Raw genomic sequence first — 24,323 nt, forward strand, 5'->3', positions numbered from 1 at the left:
TGAGAGAATATTTTGCTCAGGCTTTTTTTTTTTTTCTTTTCACTTTTCACTGTGGATTTTTCAGTTTACTACTATATAATGAAATAAGGATTTTCTGGTTGTTTAAACAAGCAATTTCCTCTTGTGACTAATATTACTATTAAATTGAATAATCTGGAACCAGGAAGAGACAATGGTTTAACTGAGGAATGTCTTCCACTAGTTGGTAATGTAATTTTTGAAACTGCTGTTAAATTAGTTATTTCTCTTGAACTGGTTGCTGTGATCACACTTAAGGAAGGATTTTTTTTTTTTTTTTTATGGGGATCTTTGTCAAAAGAGTTTCAGTTTAGATGGAGAGACCAGCCTCATAGAAGCACAGTGAAAGCATGTTTCCTAAGAAATGAGCTTGTCTAAGGGCTCAGCTGCCCTGGAGGAAGAAAGTCACCATCCCCCTCTCTTCCCTCAGTCCCCTACACTGTTTGCCTCGGGCTAATCCGCTCATCATTTGGCACCTCTTGTCAGTTCAGCCAAGTCAGGTAACAAGGAACAGACATAGCAAGCCAGAGAGTCATCTACTGCGATGGTGAATAAAGTTGGTTTATGGAGAGGTTCTGTGCCTGCCAGAGTCATCACAGGGGAGGGAGCTGGATTGTGTAGGCAGAAGCAGAAGAGCTGCATAAGTGGGAGGGAAGAGGGGGATCTCTTCCTTTTAGGAGCAGAGGCTTAGTTTGACTCAGCTTCCCCCAAACCTATAGCTTCACTTTCATCAAGTAATTATTTCCCTTTTTTCCCTCTGCATCACATGGTTGTGAAAACAACCTGAGGGAACGGTTTTCATGCGGAGTTTACTGTGATCTTAGCCTCATGCATGGCCAGATATTTTGTTTCTGGGCCTGAAAGCCAAACTTTACAAAAAACAATGTTATGTTTCATTCTGCTCCTTCCTGGCATTCCTGCCGCAGGGGTGGTGGTGCAGGCATGAGAGAGGCAGTGGCTGGGGCTGGAGCACCATACATGCACCCATTTACTCTAGCTATGAAACCACAACTCATTGGTTTTGACCACCTCTTATTTTCCTCTGGCTTTTGATTTATGCCCTCCTGTGATAATACAAAACTTGACCCGTTCCAAAGTTTTATAAGAATAGAAATCAATTGCTCATCATGATTTGGACTTTGTCTTTTGACTGCTTAAGAAATCAGCTCGGCTTCACCAGGCTTCCAGACAACACCTGTGAGCCTGCGGTCAGTATGTTCCCTGGCAATACAGAGGGCAAAGGTGCCATTCCTGACATCTGTTTCATCACTTCCATGTTTTGGAAAGGCCCAGTCATACTTTTTCTCATATTATCATGGCCTGTTTCTTACTGCTGGAAGAAAGTACCTACTGTCAGGAGGGAAGTTGCTCTATTATCTTCCTGTGCTCAAGAAATGACCTAGTTGTCACTAGGGGATGTTCAGATTTGTCTGCTGGAAGCCTTGGTAGTACATGGGATACTGTGCATGGTGACAAAATGTTCTGTTATTTTGATGGGGAAATGTGTATCTTTCATCTTTTCACTTCTGGGCAGAGCTGTGTCAGTCTCGGGCAGACTCATTAGTTATCCTCGCGTTGCTGGTGGGAAAACACAGCTTGCAAATGGGTCTCAGCGTTTTTTCTGATGGAGAAAACTGATCCCTTAGCATAGCCTGCTGGCTGTTAGCGAGACAGCAAGCAAGGGAGAAAATTACAGGTTTATATGTAAGAGGGGAAGTAAAAGTGTTACTGCTGTAGGCGTGATGATCTCAGTCTACATTTGGGCAAGTTTTACAGTGAGGTGACAGCATTTGCTGCAGGTGTAAAAATGGAGATGCTGTCTGGCACACTGGCCCTCTCCAGACCTGAAACAGAAGCAGTAAACTGAAACCAAGTACAGTCTGAGGATAAAGATGCTCTGTGAGGAAAAGCAAGTTAAAGCCTGAGGGGCCAAGGCAGGCGCTAGGAAAGGAGAGGTGATAAATCCCTGGGCAGAAAGGGGTGATTATTGCTGTGGGAAAATGAGGGGCATGAGATCAGTGGAAACCCACAACCTGCCATACAACCGGTGTTTGGGAGGGGATGATTTTTAGTATTTTGTTATTTAACATCCATGAAACTCAGCTGGTAACTTGTTAAAGCTGTTTTGCAGACCACCCTAAAAGATGAGGGTTGAGAGGTCAGAGGTTTTTTTGTGGAAAATACTCTCATGCTGGTGTTAAGGACCATGGCATGTTCCTGTCCCTCATGAAATGTCTGCGTGAGTGTGGTAAAACCCAAAAGCCACCATCATGGTGTGGCACAGGAAGACAGCTGAAAATTAAGAGGCATCTCCCATGTCCTCAGCCCTTGCGATGGCAGCCATGTCCTGATAATCTATGAGCCTATCTGTGCTCTTGCGGTCCTGTTGCTGAAGTAGAAGGTATATTTCTCAGGTGTATTTTCTTAAATCTTATTTTTATTACAGACAGTAAATTCAGTTCACCTTGGCTAGCGCTTAAGTTCATAAATTACAGCAGCGATGAAGATGACCCTGGTGGTGATGTCTTTTCCTGTGTAATTTGAAAATTTAATTCAAAAATGTCAGGAGGAGTCCCAAATAAAATTTTATATTGCTGTAGAACACACACATCACCTTTCTGGCTTGATGTGATATTTCATCATGACCATCATTTGTTTTCTGTGAAATAATTTATTCTGCTCATCTTGTAGATGACAAGTTGAGGCAATTTGGGTGGCTGCATCTTATGTGCTGCCTCTGAACTGTGTTTTCTAACACACAAGAAAGGATGAATTATGGTGCTGATACTGGCTGGAAGAAGCAGAGGAAAGTATCAGAACTGAGGCAGCAAACAAAGCTTAGCACTTTGGATACAGTAACACAAATTATGTATATGTATTGGAAAGGGGATGTGGGAACCTCACTCATTAAACAAAGGAAGGAAAACAGTCCCATGAGGAATCAGAGGAATGATGAAGGCAGAGTTTGTGTGACAACGCTGTTCATACAAAAATCTGAGAGTGAAGTAACCCCTGGGAACGAAGTGCAGATGCAGAATGGTGTTGGCTGGTTTGGGAGCGTGGCTGCTCCGAGTGATCGCAGGGCAACGTGCTTGGGCCATACCCCAGGCAGGGCTGTGTGCTGGGTCAGAGGAATGAGAGATGACATGGCCAGGCCTTTCCTCCAGATGTTATAACCCATGCTAAGCTGTTCTCTGACATGATGCTGATTTGTGGATCTGGGCTCAGCTTAGATCACCTGGTCTGCATGTTTATTTCTGCCTGAGGATATATGTGGTAGGGTAAAGGATGGCAATGACTGAAGTGCCTGGTTTGTTGGCCTTCTCCTGTGAAGGCCCTTCCTTGGACTGCAGTTCTGTCTAAGGCTGGCCAGGGTTTCTTGTTCATATTTCAGTGTTGGTCCAATTTCTCTTGCTGATAAAGGTTAGCCTAAAGTTAGGATAAGCTTTAGTGCCAGAGAAAGTGCGGGTTAATATTGGGTGTGGGAGAGGTCACAGAGGTGAGTGCTGCATCATGCACCTATCTTTGCTTTGTTTCTAGCTGTGGCCCTGGTGTGTGCCAAGGGGATGTTCATGATTGAGTTTAGGCTTAGACTGTGTCAGGGTTCAGGACAGAAGTAATTTAGGATCTCTATTACTAGGTCCTTCATGAGCAAATGGAATTGATTTAAGATAGGGGATCCAGGGGTAGGCAGAAACTTGTCTCTACAGTTGCATTCAGTTTAACATAGTGACAGCTGATGGTACCATCATTACTTTCTTGGTAGCAGAAAAAGCTCAGAGGATATTTTAGAGTTAGTAAAAGCTGTTCCCTTTTCTTTTAATTTTGATTTGGGGACGGGTGGCATTCTTAGATTAGGGTGACAGCTAAGGTTTGGGCTATGGTTAGGCCATGTGCTGACTTCTGCTTTTTAGTCTCTGCCCACCCTAGATCTGTTCTACCTGTGCCCTAATTGTCACTTTTGTCTGTAATAACCTTAAATGTAACTTTTAAATGCCTTTAAAATAAAGAGCAGCCCTGTTAAAATGTTTGTACCTGTCTTATAAGCCCCCTTTAAGTACTGAAAGGCTGCAATAAGATCTCCCTGGAGCCTTCTCCAGAGTGAACAATCCCAATTCTCTCAGCCTTTCTTCATAGGAGAGAAGTTTCATCCCTCTGATAATTTTTGTGGCCCTCCTCTGGACCCGCTGCAACAGGATGGTGTCTTTCCTGTGCCAAGGGCTCCAAAGCTGGACACACTACTCCAGGTGGGGTCTCATGGGAGAGGAGTAAAGGGGCAGAATCCATTTGCTTGACATGCTGGCCACACCTCTCTTGATGCAGCCCGGGATACAGTTGGGCTTCTGGGCTGCAAGTGCACATTGCTGGCTCATGTCCAGCTTTTCATCTACCAGTACCCCCAAGTCCTTCTCTGCAGGGCTGCTCTCAATCCCTTCATCCACAAACCTGTATTGATATCAGGGGTTACCCTGACCTATGTGCAGGACTTTGCATTTGGCCTTGTTGAACCTCATGAGGTTCACATGGGCCCACTTCTCGAGCTTGTCCAGGTCCCTCTGGATGGCACATCCCTTCCCTCAGGCATCAATCACACCAGTCAGCTTGGTGTTGTCTGCAAACTTGCTGATGGTGCGCTCAGTCCCACTGTCTATGTCATTGATGAAGCTATTAAACAGTACTGGTCCAGTATGAACCCCTGAGGGACACCACTTGTCACCAATCTCCATTTGGACATTGAACTTTTGACCACTACCCTCTGGATGCGAACATCTAACCAATTCCTCATCCACTGAACAGTCCACCCATCACATCCATATCTCTCCAATTTAGAGACAAGGATATTGTGGGGGTCTGTGTCAAAGACCATACAGAAGTCCAGATAGATGACATCTGTAGCTCTTCCCTTGTCCACTGATGTGGTCATTCCATCATAGAAGGCCACTAGGTTGGTCAGGCAGGACTTGTCCTTGGTGAAACCATGCTGGCTTTCTCAAATCACCTCCCTGTCCTCCATGTGCCTTAGCTAAGAGGATCTGTTTCATGATCTTTCCGGGTACAGAGGTGAGGCTTACAGGTCAGTAGTTCCAAGGGTCCTCCTTTCTACACTTTTAAAAAAAATGGGTGCAATTATTTCCCTTTTTCCAGTTACCAGGGACTTCACCTGACTGCCATGGCTTTTCAAATATCATGGAAAGTGGCTGCTTTCAAAAGGCTCTGTATAAAGGAAGAGGAAAGTTGAAGAGATTTCCTGTTTAAGTGTCCCCTGTGACTGGAGGTGCTGCATCCTGGAGTTGACATTGTCCGCTGCAGAGTTAGACCCCATGAGCCCAATTCTTCTTGCATGGCTTTGTCTCTCCTGAAGTCAGAATATGGTTGTGTGCAGTTGCAGATGCCTTTGCAGAAGAAATACACAGTTGAGCTGGCTTGTGCCAGTTCACTTGGCTAATGAAGGGAGGAGTGGACTTAGCAGGCACCCTGAGGAGTGTGACTGGATGGTTGAACTCCCTGTCTTTTTGGCTTTATTGTTATTCAAATCAAGGCAGCATGAGGAGGGTTATCTGTGCTACAGGCACCTAACTCATTTTGAATAACGGGAAGTTAATTTAGAAATTCACATCAGATTCTTCCATGTCTCCAAATGAACAGAAAAAGATAGGGTGCTGATGGCAGATTGTGTCATGGGCAAAATGGTCTTGACTAATTCTTGGCAATTAACATAAAATTTTTATCAGGATTCAGGTACTGAGGAAAAACTCTGGTAATCAAATAAAACGTGACAGCTGCAGTGGTCAAAATACTACTTTGGTGGCCTCAGGTGGGTCCCTGCCCCAGTGTGGGTTGCCTGCAGCCATGAATCCTTAGGGTTGTCTCTGTCTTTCTTTTTACTTATTATTTACTGTTTTTTTTGACCAAAAAAGGTTTCAGTGTAGGGTCAGTGTTTTAGTAAAGCAACATGAAAAAAGATTAGCTATGATTTTCCAAAGATGATTCCATACTCTTTTTGCAGTGTCTTCGTTCTGAGTTACTTGCTTTTTCTCATAACAATGGTTTTAAGATTATGTTGGGTTCTCTTGAAAGCCTCTTCCTACACAGAAATGAAAAGGTCTCCTTTCAATTTTTGCTTTGTATCAAACTTTTATATGCATCATATAGGATCAAATTTATTACTCTGTGGCAGAACTGATAACTGGTTGGAAAATACATCATATAGGGATTGTAAACACTGAAATATCCAAATCAGGTCATAAGATCAACACTTTCAACTGGTATTCAGTTTCTAATTTGACCATCTGCTGTTTCTCTTCACCTTTTCAAAATTGTCTCCTGATCAGTGCTTCCATTTACTAGATTTTAGGAAATAGAGTGAAGGCAAAACTACTTGTACTTTCATATATTTGAATTGATTTTTTACCAGGCACAGTATCATACTTCTTTCTCCCCTGAGATTTTAAACAACTAGTATTTTCTTTTGAGTTTTGGGAAGAAGCAATATATTTGTGAATAAGGTGCAATTTAGTTGAGGATAATCTAAATTCTCTCTCATTGCTTAACAAGCCTGTGAATGTACATATTCAACCTCTTTTACTGAATGTTTGCTTAGTTTAGTCAATAGTGCAGAGATGATACAGGCTGTTCAAATTTAATTACATTTTGTATTCCTTCATTGGAACATTTCCTTGTATCTGATGTTCCAGAGAATCAGAAGACAAAAGAACAGGGAACTTGGGGGCTCAAGACATGCACCATTCATATGTAAATGATGCATTACTTGGGTGTTTCTGCACATCTGTTTACTGTCACAGCCTCTTTCTGTAAATATCTATTTTATTTTTCTCTTGTAATGCTGTTAGTTTGAAGCATCAGAAGAAAACATTCTTCCCAGTTCTCTGCATGTTGAGTCAGAGGGATAAATACAACCTGGCAGATCCAAATGTGTTAGGGTCTGATGACAAGGGCAATCAAACCCTCCTGCTCTGAAAAATATACAAATCAAGATTGTTTCTATGTGTCATAAAGCAATTAGATAAAAGCAGAGAATAGTGGCATCTTAACAATGGATAACACAAAAGTTGTTATACAGTGTTTAAGAGTTGGGTTGTTGTTTGGTTTGGTTTTTTTTTTTTTTTTTTTTCAAGAGAGGATCAGAACCAAATCTAAGCATCAGTTTATGGTGTGCCAGAATTTCATACATTGGCATTAATTCTTGGTAATGGTAAAGATGAGTATCATCACTAGATGAACTTTGAACAGGCCTCCTACTGCTGTTGATAATAACTATAACCTCCATCTGTGCTGATGGTCTCTGGCTTAATGCAGTGCATTACAGAGCAACACAAGACTAATTTTTTTAAAAGTATTTGATAGAATATTTACTTTGCCTTTTTATATTGCCATCATTAACTCTGTTATTTGGAATTCAAATATGGGATAATTGTAGGAAAGCTTTTCTTCTCTATAATGCATAAAGCTATGCATTAGAGCTGGCAGAGAAACTCCATGTTAATTGTATTAAAACAGGAAAAATAGCAGCAGAATTACATATTCACAGTCAGACCACCTCTGCTCCTGTATATTGGTTGCACTGAAGTGGAGTCATAGAATTATTTAGGTTGAAAAAGACCTAAGATTATCAAGTCCACCCATAAACCTAACACTGCCAAGTCCACCACTAAACCACCTTCTCAGGAGCCACACCTACACCTCCAGGGATGGCGATGTCACCACTTCCCTGGGCGGCTGTTCTGATGCTTGACAACCCTTTTGGTGAAGAAATCTTTCCTAATACCCAATCTAAATCTCCCCTGGTGCAACTTGAGGCAACTTGTTACTTGGGAAAAGAGACCATCACCCACCTCACTGCAACATCCTTTCAGGTAGTTGTAGAGAGTGATAAGGTCTCTTTCAGCCTCCTTTCCTACAGACTAAATAATCCCAGTTCCCTCAGCTGCTCCTCATAAGATTTGTGCTCTAGACCCTTCACCAGCTAAAAGTTGTAAATTTGAATGTGGATATATAACAGAATTTTTTAAAAAAACATTCATTTTTTATCACTTTAATTTTCTCAAGTTAGTTTTTAGGAGATTGAAGAGTTTGCTTCAGTTTCATGATCAAACTTATGTTTGTTCATTATTATTTTGGTTTTTGATGATTGAGATTGGTGAGGGAGACTCATCTGAAACTTGTCTTAGTGCAGGCAGATACAAAGTCATGGATCTGGGAACAAAAAAATTGCTGAAACAAAGTAACTGTGACATATTTGTGGATAAAAATAAAAAATTACATGAGTAGGAGCTCCTGGTAAAGTGAATAAATCCCTTGGAGATGATGATAAAATGAATAAATCCCTTGGAGACTATAACCCCTGGATGAACATGCCCCCACCTCCCAGTATGTATTTTTCAGGAAGGATAGTGGCTAGTATATGAATGCACTTCTGAAATGCCATACGTGTGTCTGAAACTTTGGGTACTGTTCTCAATTCCACATCAACATGGACACCGTTATTATTAGCAAGCTAGCTGGCAGTAAATGATACACAACGAATGGAAATTTGGAAATAATGCCTTATAGGAAGAAAATTAAGAAGTGCTCAGAGAAGCGGAAAGATTTTGCAATGGTCTGTTTTTCCCTAATAAGGCTGAACCTTATCCTGGTTCAGATGAGGTTCCCAGAGATAAATGCTCTGAACTGCGCTGGAGGAACCTGCATCTCTGCCTTGAATTTACTCAAGAGGAAGTTGGGAGAATAGATTCACTGGATCAAAGTTTTACCTCTAAGAAGCATCTTATACAAGCCCAATATCCAAGAAAGTGGCTTCTAATAGCAGGGAGTCCTTAAACTCAGAAAAGGCACTGCAATAGGTAGGAAGAGAAACAATAGCCAATTCAGGTAGCTCTCCTGTATAAAATATATGTAGCAGAATCATGGTTTGGACAGAGGTATCATGAGGATATAATGGGATTTCTGTCATTTATACTCATTGTATCAAGAATACTTTCCTCCCCACTTTTTTTTTTTTTTTTTTTTTTAAAAAAAAAACCCGTTACACCATGCTGTGAGATCATTTGGACTTGACAGAAGACTAGCAGAATGGTTTTGTAGAATATCTGAACAGAAGGGTATAGCATTTGTTTTTGGTCTTCAAATCTCTGGATTGGTGAATTTGCCTTGTAGCGGATGAGCAAAGAACCATCTGATGAAATCCTCAGATTATTTTGATTTAAAAGCAGTAATACAGGTCACTAGTAGTGGTAAATTTTAGGTAACCATGGCAAAACTTCAGCAAATCTCTTACAGGCCCTGAACAAATATACATCAACAATAAAATACAATTTAGAAGTATATGAGAAAAAGAGAACAGACAGAATGGTGTAAGTGAATTTATTACACAGGAAAATGCAGTGAAATCAGGATTACCTATATTGGAGTAAAAACCAGGACAAGTTTTAAATGTCATGTTATCTCCACAGGCTGTTTTGCTAAAGTTTCTGCTTCCTGCTCCCCTACTCTTTTCCTTTCAGCGTTATTGTCTCTGCTTTTAGTTGCTATACTACCTCCTGTCTGGTGTAAGCTCAGTAGACCTATTGCTGCTTCTTCCCAAACACAGCAGCAATCTTTTCATTGTGTAATGCTTTTCTTTCTGGTCCTATTTCTTTCTAGAAATTAATGTTCCTTTTAAATGCATAGTTTCTATTAATGTATTTGATGCCTGTTGCTGGTCTTTCTGAAGAGATATCAGTGAGAGTGTAAAGAGAAGCAACACTTTCTTTCCTCTAAGTTTATGATGAAAAGAACAGTGAAATAAAATGTTATCTAAAAAATGTTACGAAGACAAAAAATGCTGTGAGTGTTCAACAACTTTACAGGCTTTAACACACTTTTCTTTAAGCACAAGGTATTTTGTTTTACTGCAACCTATATCAGCACATTAATCTGTGAATCTGTGGGTATGTGCAAATTTATGTGTAGTCCAGAGGAGTGATACAGAACAAATATCTGTCATCTTTAGCCATACTACTTTTTATATTCTTCGCTAATGTAGCACTTAGGAATTCAGCCTAATATTACATATCACTCAAAAATTTTCACTGAATTGTCCAACAAAGAAAAAATATCTTGTTTCTTTATCTAATGCCAAAGGTGAATTTGGTGCAGTGGAATTAATTTGATGGTACATTAAAAACTGAATACATGTTTGTGTATAGTTATTGTGCTGATCCTTATGGTAAATTTTAACAGAGTAGGAGTTACAAAGGTCCTCATCCAAAGAAAACACTATGTCCTGCCCTTAACCTGATGAGTCATTTTATTGTGGGACTTCGGGAGGCTGCAGATGGCTCTACATCACAGAGGTCAGCTGTGTCTTGCTGGGGCACTGTGTGGTGTCTGTGCAGCTTCCCTTGGATCATAAACAGAATTTATCACTCTTTCCTATCCAGGTGGTAGATAACGCATCAGGGAAGATGCAAACTCACATAGCTGGGTTTAATCTCTTCCAAAGCACAAAATCATTGAGAGATTGAAGGCTGGAGAAACTGAATTGTCAGTGTTGCCCAAAATGGTATTGTTCAGGCCGTGCTCCACAGTTCAGGTCCAGGGGGCTGAACTGTTGCAGCTGCCTGCTACATACAAAAGTGTCTTTAGGAACTGCACCTACTGTGGTTTCTCTCACGTAACCTCTTCATCCTTTCTTGACACCAACACATGGTTTACTATGTCTAGATACTCACTTTCTGGCCAGGTGATGTCTATGAAACAAATGGAACTTGGGGATTGATGTGGTTTTGCATCATTTTTTTAAAATCTCTGTGGGGTCCTCTTGCCTTGTGTCATTAGGCTAGTTCCTGATGTCAGTTGATGTGCTCCTTGAGGACAATGGTTCTTCTCCAGGGGCTTACGCAGGCTGGGAACGGCTGAGAGCAATGTGCTCAGCAGCTGCTGGCTTGCTTCATCTCACTTCTATTCTCAGAGAAATGTGGGTGCAGAATGGACATAAAGCAAGGCCACTAATATAGAGCATTTATTTTCTTTCTTCTATATTGAAACCTTCACTGAGGCCCTGTGTGTTGTACTATGCAGTCACAGAATCATAGAAATAGTGTTTTGAAGAGATTTCTGGATATAGTAAATTACTTCTCCTGTACTTCTGATATTTCTCCAAATGATGCAGTGTCTGACTCTTGACAGCAATCATAAATCAGTTATTTTTTTTGCTATGGATTTAGATTATTTGACTACCCGTGTTATATGTTGGTAATATGAAAAATTATTCAGACCTAGAGTAAACATAGCATGGCAAACTGGAAAGCTGCCAAGGGTCCCACAAATAACTAGGAAATAAAAGACAGCGGAAAATGAAATGATGTGTCAATCCTTTGCATGAGAGTTCATTACAGAGGATCTTAGGAGAGTTTCTGTGTTGCATCCTCCATAGAGGATAAGCCTGAAGAGGCATCTCAGAATGAAGTGTTAGCTGAAGTGGCTTAGAATAAATCAGGTTTTCCAATAGGATCAAATAGTGAGGGCCAGATGTTATTCACTCAAGGGTTCTGAAAGTACTCAGGTATGAAACTGCTGAGCTACTGTGTTATATTATGCACTTTACAACTGACTTTAAAACTAAAATACATGGCAGTTGGGAACTTAATATTTTTAAAAAAAAGAACTTCATGAAACAGGAACTACGCAGAGATAATTCTGATTTTTCAGTAAAACAGGTAGGTGGAAAAGCAGAATGTATAGACAGGTGTCAAGACAGAATGAAGAACAACTGACCCAGCATTTCAGAGGTCATTGAAGGAGATGATGAGCATGTGGACAAAAGTGATACAGCCGAGATACTGTGCATCTGTTCCAAAAAACCTGTTGGACGCCATATCTCACCTAAGGCTTTTAAAGAGATCAAAGTGCAATGATATAAAGGAAAAGAAAAGTCCTTCATTAATTAATAACTGAATGAAAGGCAAGAAACAAACAGTAGGAATAAATAGTATGTGGAGAGGAAGTTTCCAGTCATATCCCAGAAAGTTGCTGTTGCATTTTGTCATATGTAAGAGGGGCATGCACTGGAGTAACGTTTATAAAAACACATAGTAATTTAAAATAGTGAAAGCTAGGCTAGATGTGACAAAGAGCTCATAGTATTGGGTGACTGGGGGGCTCAAAGGATGGGTGGCATGCAAAATTGATCTATACAAAATAATGTGTGTGTGTGTGTGTAAAAAAAAATCTTCCAATCACATACATAAAACAGTGGATAGTAAATTAGTTGTTACTGATCAGGCAAAAGATCTAAAGAGTTGTTGTGAGTAAACCCCTGAAAACATCCATGCAGTGCTCAAGTGTTCAAAATGGCAATGAGCATGCTAGGGAAGTCACAACTGAGGAGTTACACAATAAAATCTGTAAAATCATGACTGGCATGAGGAAGCGAATAAAAATAGTCATGTTTATTCCTCACTGAATAGGTCATATTCATAACATCTTGCTCTTATGTCATACTGAATGGCCATTATTCACTTTTTTTCCCCCTCAAATGTAAGAAAGAGTTATGCCCAAATAGAATATCTAGAGGAACTTTAAAAATCAACAAACCAAGAATATTTCAGCACAACTCAACCATGGGACTCCTTGCTAGAGGACGTTTTAAGTAACAACCTCTATAAGTTCATAGATTGAGGAATTTGTCCAGTCACTCCATAACAAAAAATTCACCAAAGACTTTCGAAAATTTGTCTACTTCAACAACAATACAGAAAATGTGCCACTAACATTGTCAAGACACAGAGACCAACTGGGACAAAACAACTTACATTTAAGCTAGAAAATTCTTTTAGGCTCCAAAATTTTATAGGAGCATGCATGTCAGCAGGGAGCCAGGCAGTAGCATCAGGCTCTACTCTGCCTCCTGGTTTAGTGGTACAGGTGAGTTTGTTCCAGTGCCTGGGCATATGCCCAGGCTGTTTAATTAGGAAAGACCCTGGGAAGCATCTGCCTGCCAGAAGCTGGAAAGTTTCCTTCTGCTCTCCCTGTCTTTCTGTTGCTGGAGACAGGCTTCCACACTAGCTGGCTCCTGGAGCTGAGCCCCTACAACAAGCTGTCAGCACAGGAGGAACATGTGCGGTTTGGATCAAAACTGAATTTTGTCCATATGCTTTTTAATTTTTTTTTTAATAAATAATGGAACTATTGGGATTTTGCCTTTTCTAAAATAAAATATACAATATATTCTTTAAAGCAGTCAGGTAATTAATCTAAGAACCTTCAAGGCAGTTGTGTTGGTATTGGTTGATTGCATGTCATTTTTTAAAGCTAAACTATTAATATAGGACATAAAATGTTAATCAGTGTGTATCTGAATACAGTATGTTGCAAATATAGAAGAAACACAAACATTTTTATTAAAGGTTTACAATGCAGATACAGAACTTGTGTAATAATATGCTACTTACTGCAAAGCACTACCAGCAAACATTCAAGCCTTCTGGAAAAAGCCAAGACATTTTACTTATTTTTGCTAATGCTTTGCTAATAAAATTTGCTTCCTCATATCCTTAGACCATCAAGGCTACAACAGCATTACTACTGCTAAAAATATTTACAGTCAGGTTGCTCAATTAATTATTGGACTGTAGAAACCAAAAATATCTTAAAAAATATTAGGCTGTCTGTTAGCAAGTCATAGTGAGCATTTCATTCTAAGTACAGAAGAAATAATGGTTTCAATTAATTATGTAAATTCTGTGAAAGCTGATGAACTTTTGACTAGTCATGAAACTAGGATTTTAAGCTTAGTTGAACAATATTTCTGATCTATCAATTAAGACCTTTCAAATAGTTACTCAGTGTATTTCAATTTTGTGAGGTGGTTGTCTGTAAGCATGGCAGGCTACTCGGAACTTGTCAGATAGTAATGACGTGGTATGACATTAGTCTGTTTGCATTTCTGGTGTATTCTATATTCTTGTTATCTAAATAATACTGCTGTATAGTGCAAAACAGTATGTCAAATTCTTCTGAGTACCTATCATGCTGTTTATAGATTAGATACAAAACCTCTTAAAATGGTGACAGCTCTGGTTTAAACTTTAATGATCACATCAGGGGACTTCTACTAAACTAATACAAAATTAAATATTAAATCCCTATGACAGCACAGTGGAATTTTCAATAGAAAGGCGGAAAAAATTAAGGCACTTCTACTATATCTAGTTTCATATGCTGCTTATATATAGGGCTACAGATTTAGCTGTAAGTGATGAAACTCAAATATTACTTTAATTTACAACTTGTAAGGATTTGGCCTTCAATTTTTATTACACAGTCCATTGCAGAAACAAACAATTTCACATTAAAAGCATATTGCTACATAGATTTTAACAATGAAAAGAAGAAATACATTTTGGCTGCAGAAATAAAAAAAAACAAAAAAAACCCCCTGCTCCATAGAGCTGTATTTTAGAATACACTTAAATTCATCAAAGTACATTTTCCCATGGTTAACTACTGATGACTTATTTACAAAGCAAATAACAAACAATGGCTAGAAAATACCATTGCACCACAAATTACCTACATGGATATTTCTATTTTTCATACTAGAAAACAGCTAAGGTGGCATTTACAATGCTTCTGTCATAAATCTTAATGTGTTTTAGCTAATACAAAATGGAGATGCAGACTGTATTACATTAGTTAGAAAAGTAAACATATTATGGATTTGGTTAAGAAAAAAATAGATGTCTAACAAAATGTAACTTTTTTTTTTTTTGTTATTCTTAAAAAAGGTCTAATGCATTAACTGCTCCAAGCACTTCATACAGGGACTGTCAATGACTTACAAATTCAAAATGTTGCTGACAGGGCAGGTGAAATTTGAGAAACTACTTGACAGAGAAGTCATCAGCCTGTGCTAGCTCTGACAGGCTTATAGCTAGGTTTCTATTCACATACGAATTTATGTTAATAGCATCTATGCTGTTTTGGGGATCATTTGACAATCAGTACAACATGGAATACTTCCATTTATTAATCTCTTTTAGATGAAGTGGTGGGTTATTGTTTGGATTCTAAAGTCTAATTTTTATGTGAGAAACAGGAGCAGAAGGTGAAGCTTGGAGTTTTGTTTACATGAACCCTGAAAGAAATATTTTCCCTTTGAAATTGTGGAACATGCAATCCTTGTAAGAGAAGACCTCTTGAACTGCAAATGTTCTAGATGACCTTGTGAGACTTCAGCACACAAATAACCTGCACAGAAAACACATCTACAAATAAATTTTAAGAGTAAACCGAGCATCCAAGAGTATTACAACTTCATTTCCCATTATTTCCCATCATTAAAAGCTCACCTTCGTTTTTCAAATGATAGTTGTCTAGCCTTTGAATTTTTGTTTCCAACCTATTTAAGACTGTAACTTGTCAAGATCATGTCAGATCGCTACAGGTACAGTAGCTTTCTTTTAGCCTGATGTACATATTCCTGGTAAACATGACTGTTTTGAACACTGGAGCTTGGCAAGCCCCCATATCCCTTGGCTCTGCTTGCTGTTAAGTTTCATGCTTCTGTGTTATGCGCAGTGTAGAAGTGCTGCAGAAGCAATTTTTGACAAGAGTGGAAAAGCAGGCACTTTCCTCTGTGGTATTTTTTTTGAGGGAAGGTGTATCCTACACACTCCCACAGCATACAGCCCAGACAGACTGTGGCACTGGTGTGCAATTGCTTTGAGAGCTATGCAGCAGGAGACACTGTCACGGCAGTGGAGTAGTTTCAGCTTCTTGAAGTTCCAACTGAAAGGAAAGAAATTGCAAATACAATGAACAATTACTTGTTTTCTTATCACCCACAAGTTTGTGTGTGTGTGTTGGCATGTGTGTGGTGTTGTGTTTTTTTTTTTTTTTTTTTTTTTTTTTTCAATAGGAATTTACTTCTCATTTGCAACTACTGTCCTGCTGTATAGAGCTAAACAGGTAGCCTGGAGTAAGGCAAGACTGTTTTTGCCATGAAGCAGTGAAGGCAGATGAAATAATCACAGCAAAGTTTCACGTCTGACCTTCAAAGACAAACATTAGTAGATCTGAAATTTGAATTAGAATTAGAATATGTTTCATAGCAAGCCAGTTGTTCTCTTTCTAGAGGGGGACTCTCTATAAATTTCATGAGTATGGAAGGATTTTTCTCTCTTCCTGTATTCTTTTTGTAGCAATTGCAGGTGAGTTAGTATTTTAGATGATACATTCTGTGCTCACATCAGTAGATTGGCTAACTCGGATTTGCAGTTAAAAGTCTAGTTTAAATTCTGTGTGAGATGGCCTTACATCAGCAAACAAACCCAAGAACCTCTAAGCCCTGTGTGTCCACAGTATCTGTGTTAAGTCCTATTCGCACACAGGCACAACAGAACTACACATTTTCATCAAGAAAATCTGCTTGTGGCACCACACATTCTGAAAGCCTGCAGCCCTTTTTCCTGTCCAGCAAATGTTGCCCTGCAGCTCTAGAACATGTTGAGAACAGGGTGGGAGACGCCGCAAATAAAGGGTTTATGGTATGGAAAGCAGAGTCACAGATGAAGCCTGACTGAGATGAGAGGGGATGTTCTCCTGTAGAAGTAATGGGACATGGGTAAGGATTTTGGGGCAGGGAGAAGGAAAGTGCATTTTCTAACTGGATTGTTTTCCAAGCGTGTGTGGCCGAGTGGAGGCTCTTAGGACTTCTGATTTGGAGATAAATTTTTCCGAGGGCACAACATAACTCAAATGCTCATTCAATTTAATGTGCTATATTTATGGATTTTCTTTATTCTGTATGGGGAATATTTCTCCTCAGTTTCTTTTGGCTAGAAAGTGACTTGATCCTAAATGTTAATATCTCTCATCTGGAGAAGTCTAGATTCAGAAATGAATTCTTAAGTCCCTATTTACCTCTCTTTATGGATTAAATAGAAGCATTTCTTTTGTATTTTTTTTACCAATGAACTTTTTCTAATTTATTAAGGAAAAAAAAAATTCCCCCTTTCATTCTAATTCACAGTTTAAGGATGCCACAAACACAGGCAACCTTAGAAGCCATTTAACTAGTTCCAGTCCTCATAGTATAGCTTATTCTTGTTTCTGCTCATGAAATAGTCTGATGAACACATTCTGTTTTCTCTGCTACATAGAAGACTCACAAAGGGCCCATGTCAGTGCAAATGAGCTACAAAAGAAAGACCACTTTTAAGGATCTACTGACTTTAGACAAGATTGTTATAGATCTCATTATCTTGCCAGTAATGGGCTTTATAAGAAAAAAATACTTTGCAATTATTATTGAAATACAGTGTTATTTACAAAGGAGCTATGTCCATTTTCTAAAACTTCACAGAAAAGCCATTCTTTATTAATACAGGTAGATGTAGATGTGACTCTTCCAAGGTTTGGAGTTACAGAATCTGCCCGGTTTTTGTCATGTTTCTGCACAGGACTCACCAGCATTCTTCATATTTGTTTGCAATTTGTCATATAGCTCTGAGAAAATTAAAATGCAAGAAAGTACTTTCTTTGTTTATTTAATCTAAGTGAACCTAGCTTTCAATTTTCCCTTGTTTCAACTTCCAAATAGTTTTTCTTTAAATCAATATCCTTTTTATTTCTGCATGTGGCTGTCAATCCAAGCAGTAAGGACAAAGCTTTCAGGGCTGAGCACAAACACCAGAGCTTCTGGTTACTGGACATATCTGAGGCCTCACTTTCAGCGTATGAGGATTTGCAGCTTCCATTACAGCATTTAGACATTAGCAGTTAAGGAGAAAGCATCAGAAGCTAAAAATACAAACAATAGTTGCACAGAATGACTAAATAGCCCTGAAAATGTGCCTATACATAATTTGCTTAGTTGCTTGGATACATTCAGGTGAGACTGCTATAAAACTTAAATGGGTCACAAATAAAGCAATTCACTGAAACAAATCAAATTTCTTAGAATTCTATAATGATTAAAGTATTCCTTAGTATTTAGGATTTTTTTGTTATTAATTGATAGATATTAACAAAAATAAAAGGTATTTGGAAAGCATAGTTTTTAGGAAAAAAGCATTATCAATGACTTTTAAATTTTAAAAAATATCCAAGCCTTTTCTAATCTCAGAGATAAATTAATGTAGAGAGTCTCTGAATATCTTAAGTAAAAGCTATTTCAAAATACTTGTCCACGTCTTTGTTATAAATCAGGTTAATGTAAATGACATCAAAAAACCTCAGCCATTTGCAAAAGCTAGTATTTGGTCCTTTATCACCATTCTCTACCAATACTGGGTCATACAAAGTTCAAAGTAAGCAATTTTGCTTTGCAAGCAATTTTCCCAGGATTCTCTCACTCCTACTCTTGTTTTAACTCTTCACAGAAATGCACTTATAAGATTGCATATGCTTCCCTGAAAATTAAACTGAGTCTGGCCTTTAAGCTCGCTTTGGAACAAATGCAAACTATTCATCTTAACGCAGGAGTTAGTTGATTGTAACACAGGATGCATCCCTCACAGACATGAAACATCTCAGTCTGACAACTCTTCCAGTTTTTGTGTGCCTGATTAGCCCCTGCCTTTTCTCCCTCGTGTTGCTCCACTGAGGAAGTACAATTTCTATAAATGCTCACAACATCAGTGTTGGGTATCGGATGCTACTCTGTACCTTTGAAAGAAGCTGCATTTCTGCAGTTTTGAACTTGTGCTGCTCTTCCACTTTTTGTAAATGCTGATACTAATCAAACTCTATCTAGATCTCTGTGGTAATGCCAAAGCCATAGAGTAAGCAAAGCCCAGTATCTTAACTCAGAATAATATGAATATTTATGATGTTTCCTGTTAACTACTTTTGCACTGACAGAAAACAGTTGTTCCACCAGCGAATGCTTATTTTTAAGTGCTTTAAGCCTGTGAGGTCTTAAACTGTTGTATGATTGAGTGCTTGCAGTTCTCATTAATTTTAGCAAGAGTAAAGAATTCTCAATTGGCAAGAAAGCAACTTGTAGAACATCTGTTTCTTCAAAAATGACATAAAATGTGCCGAGTAATATACAGACTTGGAATCAGAATTCATACCAAATGCTCTCCAAGGTCTTGTCTATACAAACGTGAGCTTGTCAGTATACCTAGATCAATGCAGATGTACTAGCTAAACTTTTTTGTACAGAAAGCACTTACCTGTGAAAAAAATGCCTTGTCAACAGGATTTACAAAAGTTCACTGTTTGAGCAAACAGTGGTTTGTTTGTTATTTTTTTCTTAATTTTTTCTTTCTTCTTTTCTGAGAGCAAAAGCTGCATTCACCCTAGGGCTTTTTCTGTTTAAAAAATAGTAATAATAAAATTGGATGCAGCACTTGTAAATACTGTCCCAGAGAAACTTTTTAGTGTAGATTAGTCCTACAACCTTGTCTGTCATTATGATAGTAGCTGGCAACAAAAATATTGTCTCTTACAGAAATGTTTTCTGGAGAAAAAAAAAAAAAAAGAAGTTTAATATTCAGGTATAAACATGGCTTGGCAGGAATGTATTCTATAGACGTGGAGAGTGAGAAAGACTGCTCGACCTGTACACCAGGGAGCGCAGCAGTGAGAAGGCTCAGGTCAGCATCCAGTGAGCACATCTGGCAGAAATGAACCAGTGGCAGCAGCTGCCAATGCAAGGACTGCAGGGATGGTGGTGAGGGAAGTGAAATTGGGCCCATTTATGGCCACTTCAAATTCTTTCAAATACCAGACCGTGCAGAGAGACCTATCAATCTATGAGGACATGACTTCCAAGTGTTGTCTTCTTCTTGCCAGACCTGGGGAAAACTGATGGATAGTTCCTAGAAAGAGCTATCAAAGTAGACAAAGCTGGGTATCAAACAATTTCTTACATCTCTTCATACACCTTTTTTGTTCCATGCCTACTGGTTCACTCTCTCAGTTTCCTTCCTCACTGCCTCACTCTGACCTCATTCCTGATGTTCCCCTTTCTCCTCTGCACTCTTCCTCTCCTCTCTCTCTCCCTTCAGCATCTTCCCCTTCACTTCTCTTGACATGTGCTTTATCTCATTTAACTAATTTCATCACTATTCCCTGCATAGAAAAAAACCCTCCAACCAACAAAGAACCCAACTATGAGACTAGCTTCTTCCTTACTGCCACTATCAAGTTCGCTTCACTTGCTTGGTACATCCCTGCCTCAGCTGGCTCTCTCCCTTGTTGGTGTAAGTTGAAAGATCTTTGTGGGAAGGATCACATTCTACTCTGTGTTTGCTTAGTGCTCAGGGAAATACCCTGTAATACAGTGTATATTCTGAAATACACTGCATATCTCCGGGCAGTACTACATTAATCTTTGCTAAGGGTAGAAGTTTAGAAGGCTACAGTTCTCATAAAAATAATACAAAGGTTTGTAACTAAATGTAGAAAATGTTTTGCAACTGCTTTGTAAAAAGTTGGAATTGTAGTAAATACAGATACAATCCTGTTGTCTGACACATGCACAAAATTGATTCCACTGAGGATTACAAATGCATTATTAACAGCTGAATCTGTCTAATAATTTTTTGCTACACCTAGTAAATAATACATGTATATACATACATATATATGTATGTGTCTATGCCAGGTTTGGCAGTTCTGCTTCACCACAAAAGTGTGTGTATGACTGAGCAGGTGCAAACTGGTTTCACAGACCACAGTTTGGCATGTATGAATCAGATACTGGTGAACACCACTGCTAACTGCAGATGCTTAATAAAGCATCTATTCCCTCCTCTTTTCTGATGGCATTACTATTTTGTCTGTTTAGAGATGGTAATGTTCTTATTTGGGCTTCCTGGCAGCAGCCAAGTGGCAGGTATGCAACTGCTTTCAGAAGAAGACATTGAATTCTGCACCTCGAGGAGGCAGCCAGCTTGTGGCTGAAGTGGCAGCAGTGAGAAACTGGTGCAGGAGCAACCTAAGTAGATTGCTAAAAGGTGACATGACAAGGAATGAACTAGGCTTGTGCCTTTAGTAGTTCTTTTTAATAAATTACAGAGGTGACTCAAACTTTTTCTAGTGCTTGTTACTTGTGCTTGAATTACTTTCATGAATGTTAAGATTTGCTTTCCTGTTTTGCTTGATGTTCATTGAGGGATGGGGATTGGAAATTCTCAGGATTAAGCACAGGATCATGGATGTTGATCATGTAACAGAAGAGCTTCTTTGCAAAAGCTAAGCAAAAATACCCAGAAAGATCTCTCTTGGTATCTGCTGTGCCATAAAATCTCAACTTCTCAAAGGCTTTTTCTATGTGGAAAATGTATATTCTCAGTATACCATAATGTCAAAATGGTAGAATACTCCTTGACATATATGTGCATATTTATACATATATCTAGTTATATATCTTTATCTATCTATCTATATCTCAAAACCCACCTTAGCCAACAGAGATAATTATCTGATACAAGACCTGCATGAAGAAAAGCCTTTGTCTACTTCTTGCATGTCTTCCAGGACAAACAAGGCCAGGTAGGCCTTCTTCATACATCAATCAAAAGCGTATGAGTACGGTTTCTTTTCTTTTTTATTCACTGTTGCAATGGGAGAAGAAGAGAGATCTATATTCTGTCCCACTCCTGTCTCCAACAGCAGACAAGGAGTATGGCTAGAGGAATCTGATTAACCTCCAACCGGTTATAATGCAGTCACCTGTTGTAAACATTCTGCAAATGAAACACTGTTTTGTGTGCTTTGTATACGCATGCACGCTGGACTCGGTCATGCAAGGTACCTTTGAAAGCCCTCAGCTTCTGAGTATCAACTAGAAGAGAGAACAACTAGAACCATGCAGGACTGGGGTCTCTGTGTATGCATACAACAGTTTCAAATATAACCCTGAAGCTGTTTAGACCTTCAAATACCTACAAATCAGTATAAACTGTAACTTCAGAATACATGTCATCTCCAAGCGGGAGGCCTGGATCCAGAGATGACATCTCCACTGCTAGTCATACCTGATGGTTAGTCCTGTCCACAGTGTTGGCAGTGGAAGCATGGTCACGAGTGTTTTGTCGGACTCGGGTGGAGTTTTGCTGCTCAATGGTTGAGGAAGTGGGGATGCAGAACTCTCTGAAACACCTTTTGAAATTCTCATCTAGAAATGCGTAAAGGACTGGATTAAGGCAGCTATTTGTATACCCTAGAGCAATACAGAAGTGCCAGGAGACAGTCTGGAAAGTAGTTTCTGGGATGTTGACCAGGGCTTTAATGATGACATAAATATGAATGGGAGTCCAGCAGACAATAAACACCGCCACCACTACAAGAACCATCCTTGTGATTCTCCTCAGGTTCCTGTCCTTCTCTTTGGAGCCAGATAACATGCGAACGCTCTTCAGGCGTAAAATCATCAGCCCATAGCACACAGTAATGATCAGGACTGGCATGATGAAGGCAAAGATGAACACACAGATTTTCAGGAGGTTCTCCCAGTACCACGCAGGGTGTGAGAACGTAAGTGTGCAGTCAATAGAGCCTGGAGAAAAAGAACAGCAGAGAAGAACAAGTGGCTCAGTTTTTAATTTGCTTTTCTTTAAACCTTTTTTGTTAAATATCACGGGACAATATATGAAGATTTACTAAGTAAACAGGTAAAATGAAGCAATCTGTGACCTATCATCAGCACAAATGTTGACAGGACACAGTGCTACAAACATCTATGAAGTGTGAACTGGAAAACCAAAACCTAAGTCATATTTCTCTTTTGCATTTTATTGCTTGGAATTGCACATATATTGGATAAGAGTTGAATTGTCATAAATGCTTAAACTTTGACTAATTTTCACTTTCAGTATAAAATCTGGTGAAAAGAAAGGTGGTTTAACCATTTAACTCTGCTGAGAGTCTGGGCATTTCAGGGCAATGGGGAAGAGAATGACATGGTGACTGTGCACAATGGAGGGTTGGGATTTATGTCGAGATGCCATCACTTCATGGAAGGGCTTTGAGCACCAGTGTACTCTTTGCTTTATACCATGTCCTGCCAGACTAGGTGCAACATACCTATGACCACCAACTTCAGTGAGAATATTCTGGGTAAAGCACAGGCTTCTGCGCTGTAGGACAGTGCATAACCACCCCAGACAGAAGGCAGGCAGGCAGGCACAGATGCTTTCCCAAAAACTACAGTAACTGTATGGGGCAGTGAGACTCACACGGACCCACAGGAGCTAGAGCTGCCTGTTGTAAAAGACAGATCATGTGCAGTGCTGTGTCTGGTCAGCTACAGCCAGATGCAAAATTGTTGAAGGGGTCCATTTGCACTAACACCTGTTTTACACAGGTTGGAGATCAGAAGTTAATTCATTGACTCTACAGTGAAACAATGCAGAAAGTTTAAACATTTAAATACTCAATTTAGGAATGAAAACCTGACTTACCATGCCTGTATTTAGTAGTTGCCATGAACATAACTGGGAGGCCAATGGCAGAAGAAAGAATCCAGTTGCAGACATTGACAATTTTGGCATTTCTGGGGGTACGGAAATCAAGGGCCTTAACTGGGTGGCAAACAGCTACGTAGCGATCCACACTCATGGTGCAGAGTGTAAAGATACTGGTGAACATATTGTAGTAGTCTATGGATATAACAATCTTACAAAGGATGGTACCAAATGGCCATGTTCCCATCAAGTAATTCACACTCTGGAATGGCAGAGTACTCGTTGCTAGTGCATCTGCCAATGCAAGATTGAAAATATAGATATTGGTGGCAGTCTTCATTTTCGTGTACCTAGAAAAAAAATCAGCAAAGCATGTGAATGACCACAACTGATGATGTTAAAAAAAGAGTCCAGTGCATCATCTACAATAAACTTCTGTGAAATGATGTGCTAGATACTGTCAAAAATAATCTTTTCTGCTTTTAATCAAATGACTTCGCTATGGTTTATCCACAACAGTGTTTGCAGTTCAGTGAAGCATTAGCTAAAGGGTGTAAGAAAGAAAAGATTAATGTAACTTGTGCAGAGAGAAAGGATACACGTAGAAAAAACTCAATATTATAGATGCTAAAGAACTGAGGAGCTGAAAAAAAAGGTACATATCAGACACTGTACTAAGGGGATAGATTTTCTATAGCTGCTGATGTCATGTTGAGTATCAGAATCATGGTCTGTAGAAATAGAGAACTTATTTGTGGGTTGTGGAGCGGTAATGTCATAATTCCTTAGGGAATAAGTACATAAAAGATTAGTATAATTATCAAATCCACTGTGTCTACAGGCTTTTAGACTTCCTCATTAATGTATAAAATTCTAAAATAATTT

General features: G+C 39.2%; 1 protein-coding gene across 1 annotated transcript; it reads right to left on the reverse strand.

Annotated features, from left to right (window-relative positions):
- Positions 1–14,239: 14,239 nt before the first annotated feature.
- On the reverse strand, positions 14,240–23,787 carry OPRM1 (opioid receptor mu 1). The gene is made up of 3 exons (XM_026845943.1): positions 23,436–23,787; positions 22,011–22,531; positions 14,240–15,807 (listed from the first exon to the last, which is right to left on the reverse strand). Exons 1-3 carry the CDS (start codon positions 23,776–23,778, stop codon positions 15,769–15,771), a joined length of 903 nt encoding a protein of 300 aa, XP_026701744.1. The 5' UTR covers positions 23,779–23,787; the 3' UTR covers positions 14,240–15,768.
- Between the last annotated feature and the right edge of the window lie 536 nt (positions 23,788–24,323).

The sequence above is a fragment of the Athene cunicularia genome, assembly GCF_003259725.1.
Source record: "Athene cunicularia isolate RWA chromosome 3 unlocalized genomic scaffold, athCun1 chr3_part1, whole genome shotgun sequence".
NCBI lineage: Eukaryota > Metazoa > Chordata > Aves > Strigiformes > Strigidae > Athene > Athene cunicularia.

What these genes read in the sequence shown, in the direction of transcription:
- OPRM1 (XM_026845943.1), bottom strand. Translation starts at nt 23,778, where the DNA reads ATGAAGACTGCCACCAATATCTATATTTTCAATCTTGCATTGGCAGAT. An exon ending in AACTACTAAATACAGGCATG is followed by an intron (nt 22,532 to 23,435) that starts GTAAGTCAGGTT and finishes CTTTTTCTCCAG; the next exon opens with GCTCTATTGACTGCACACTT. An exon ending in TGGACAGGACTAACCATCAG is followed by an intron (nt 15,808 to 22,010) that starts GTATGACTAGCA and finishes CTTTCCTTTCAG; the next exon opens with TTGGAACTTCAAGAAGCTGA.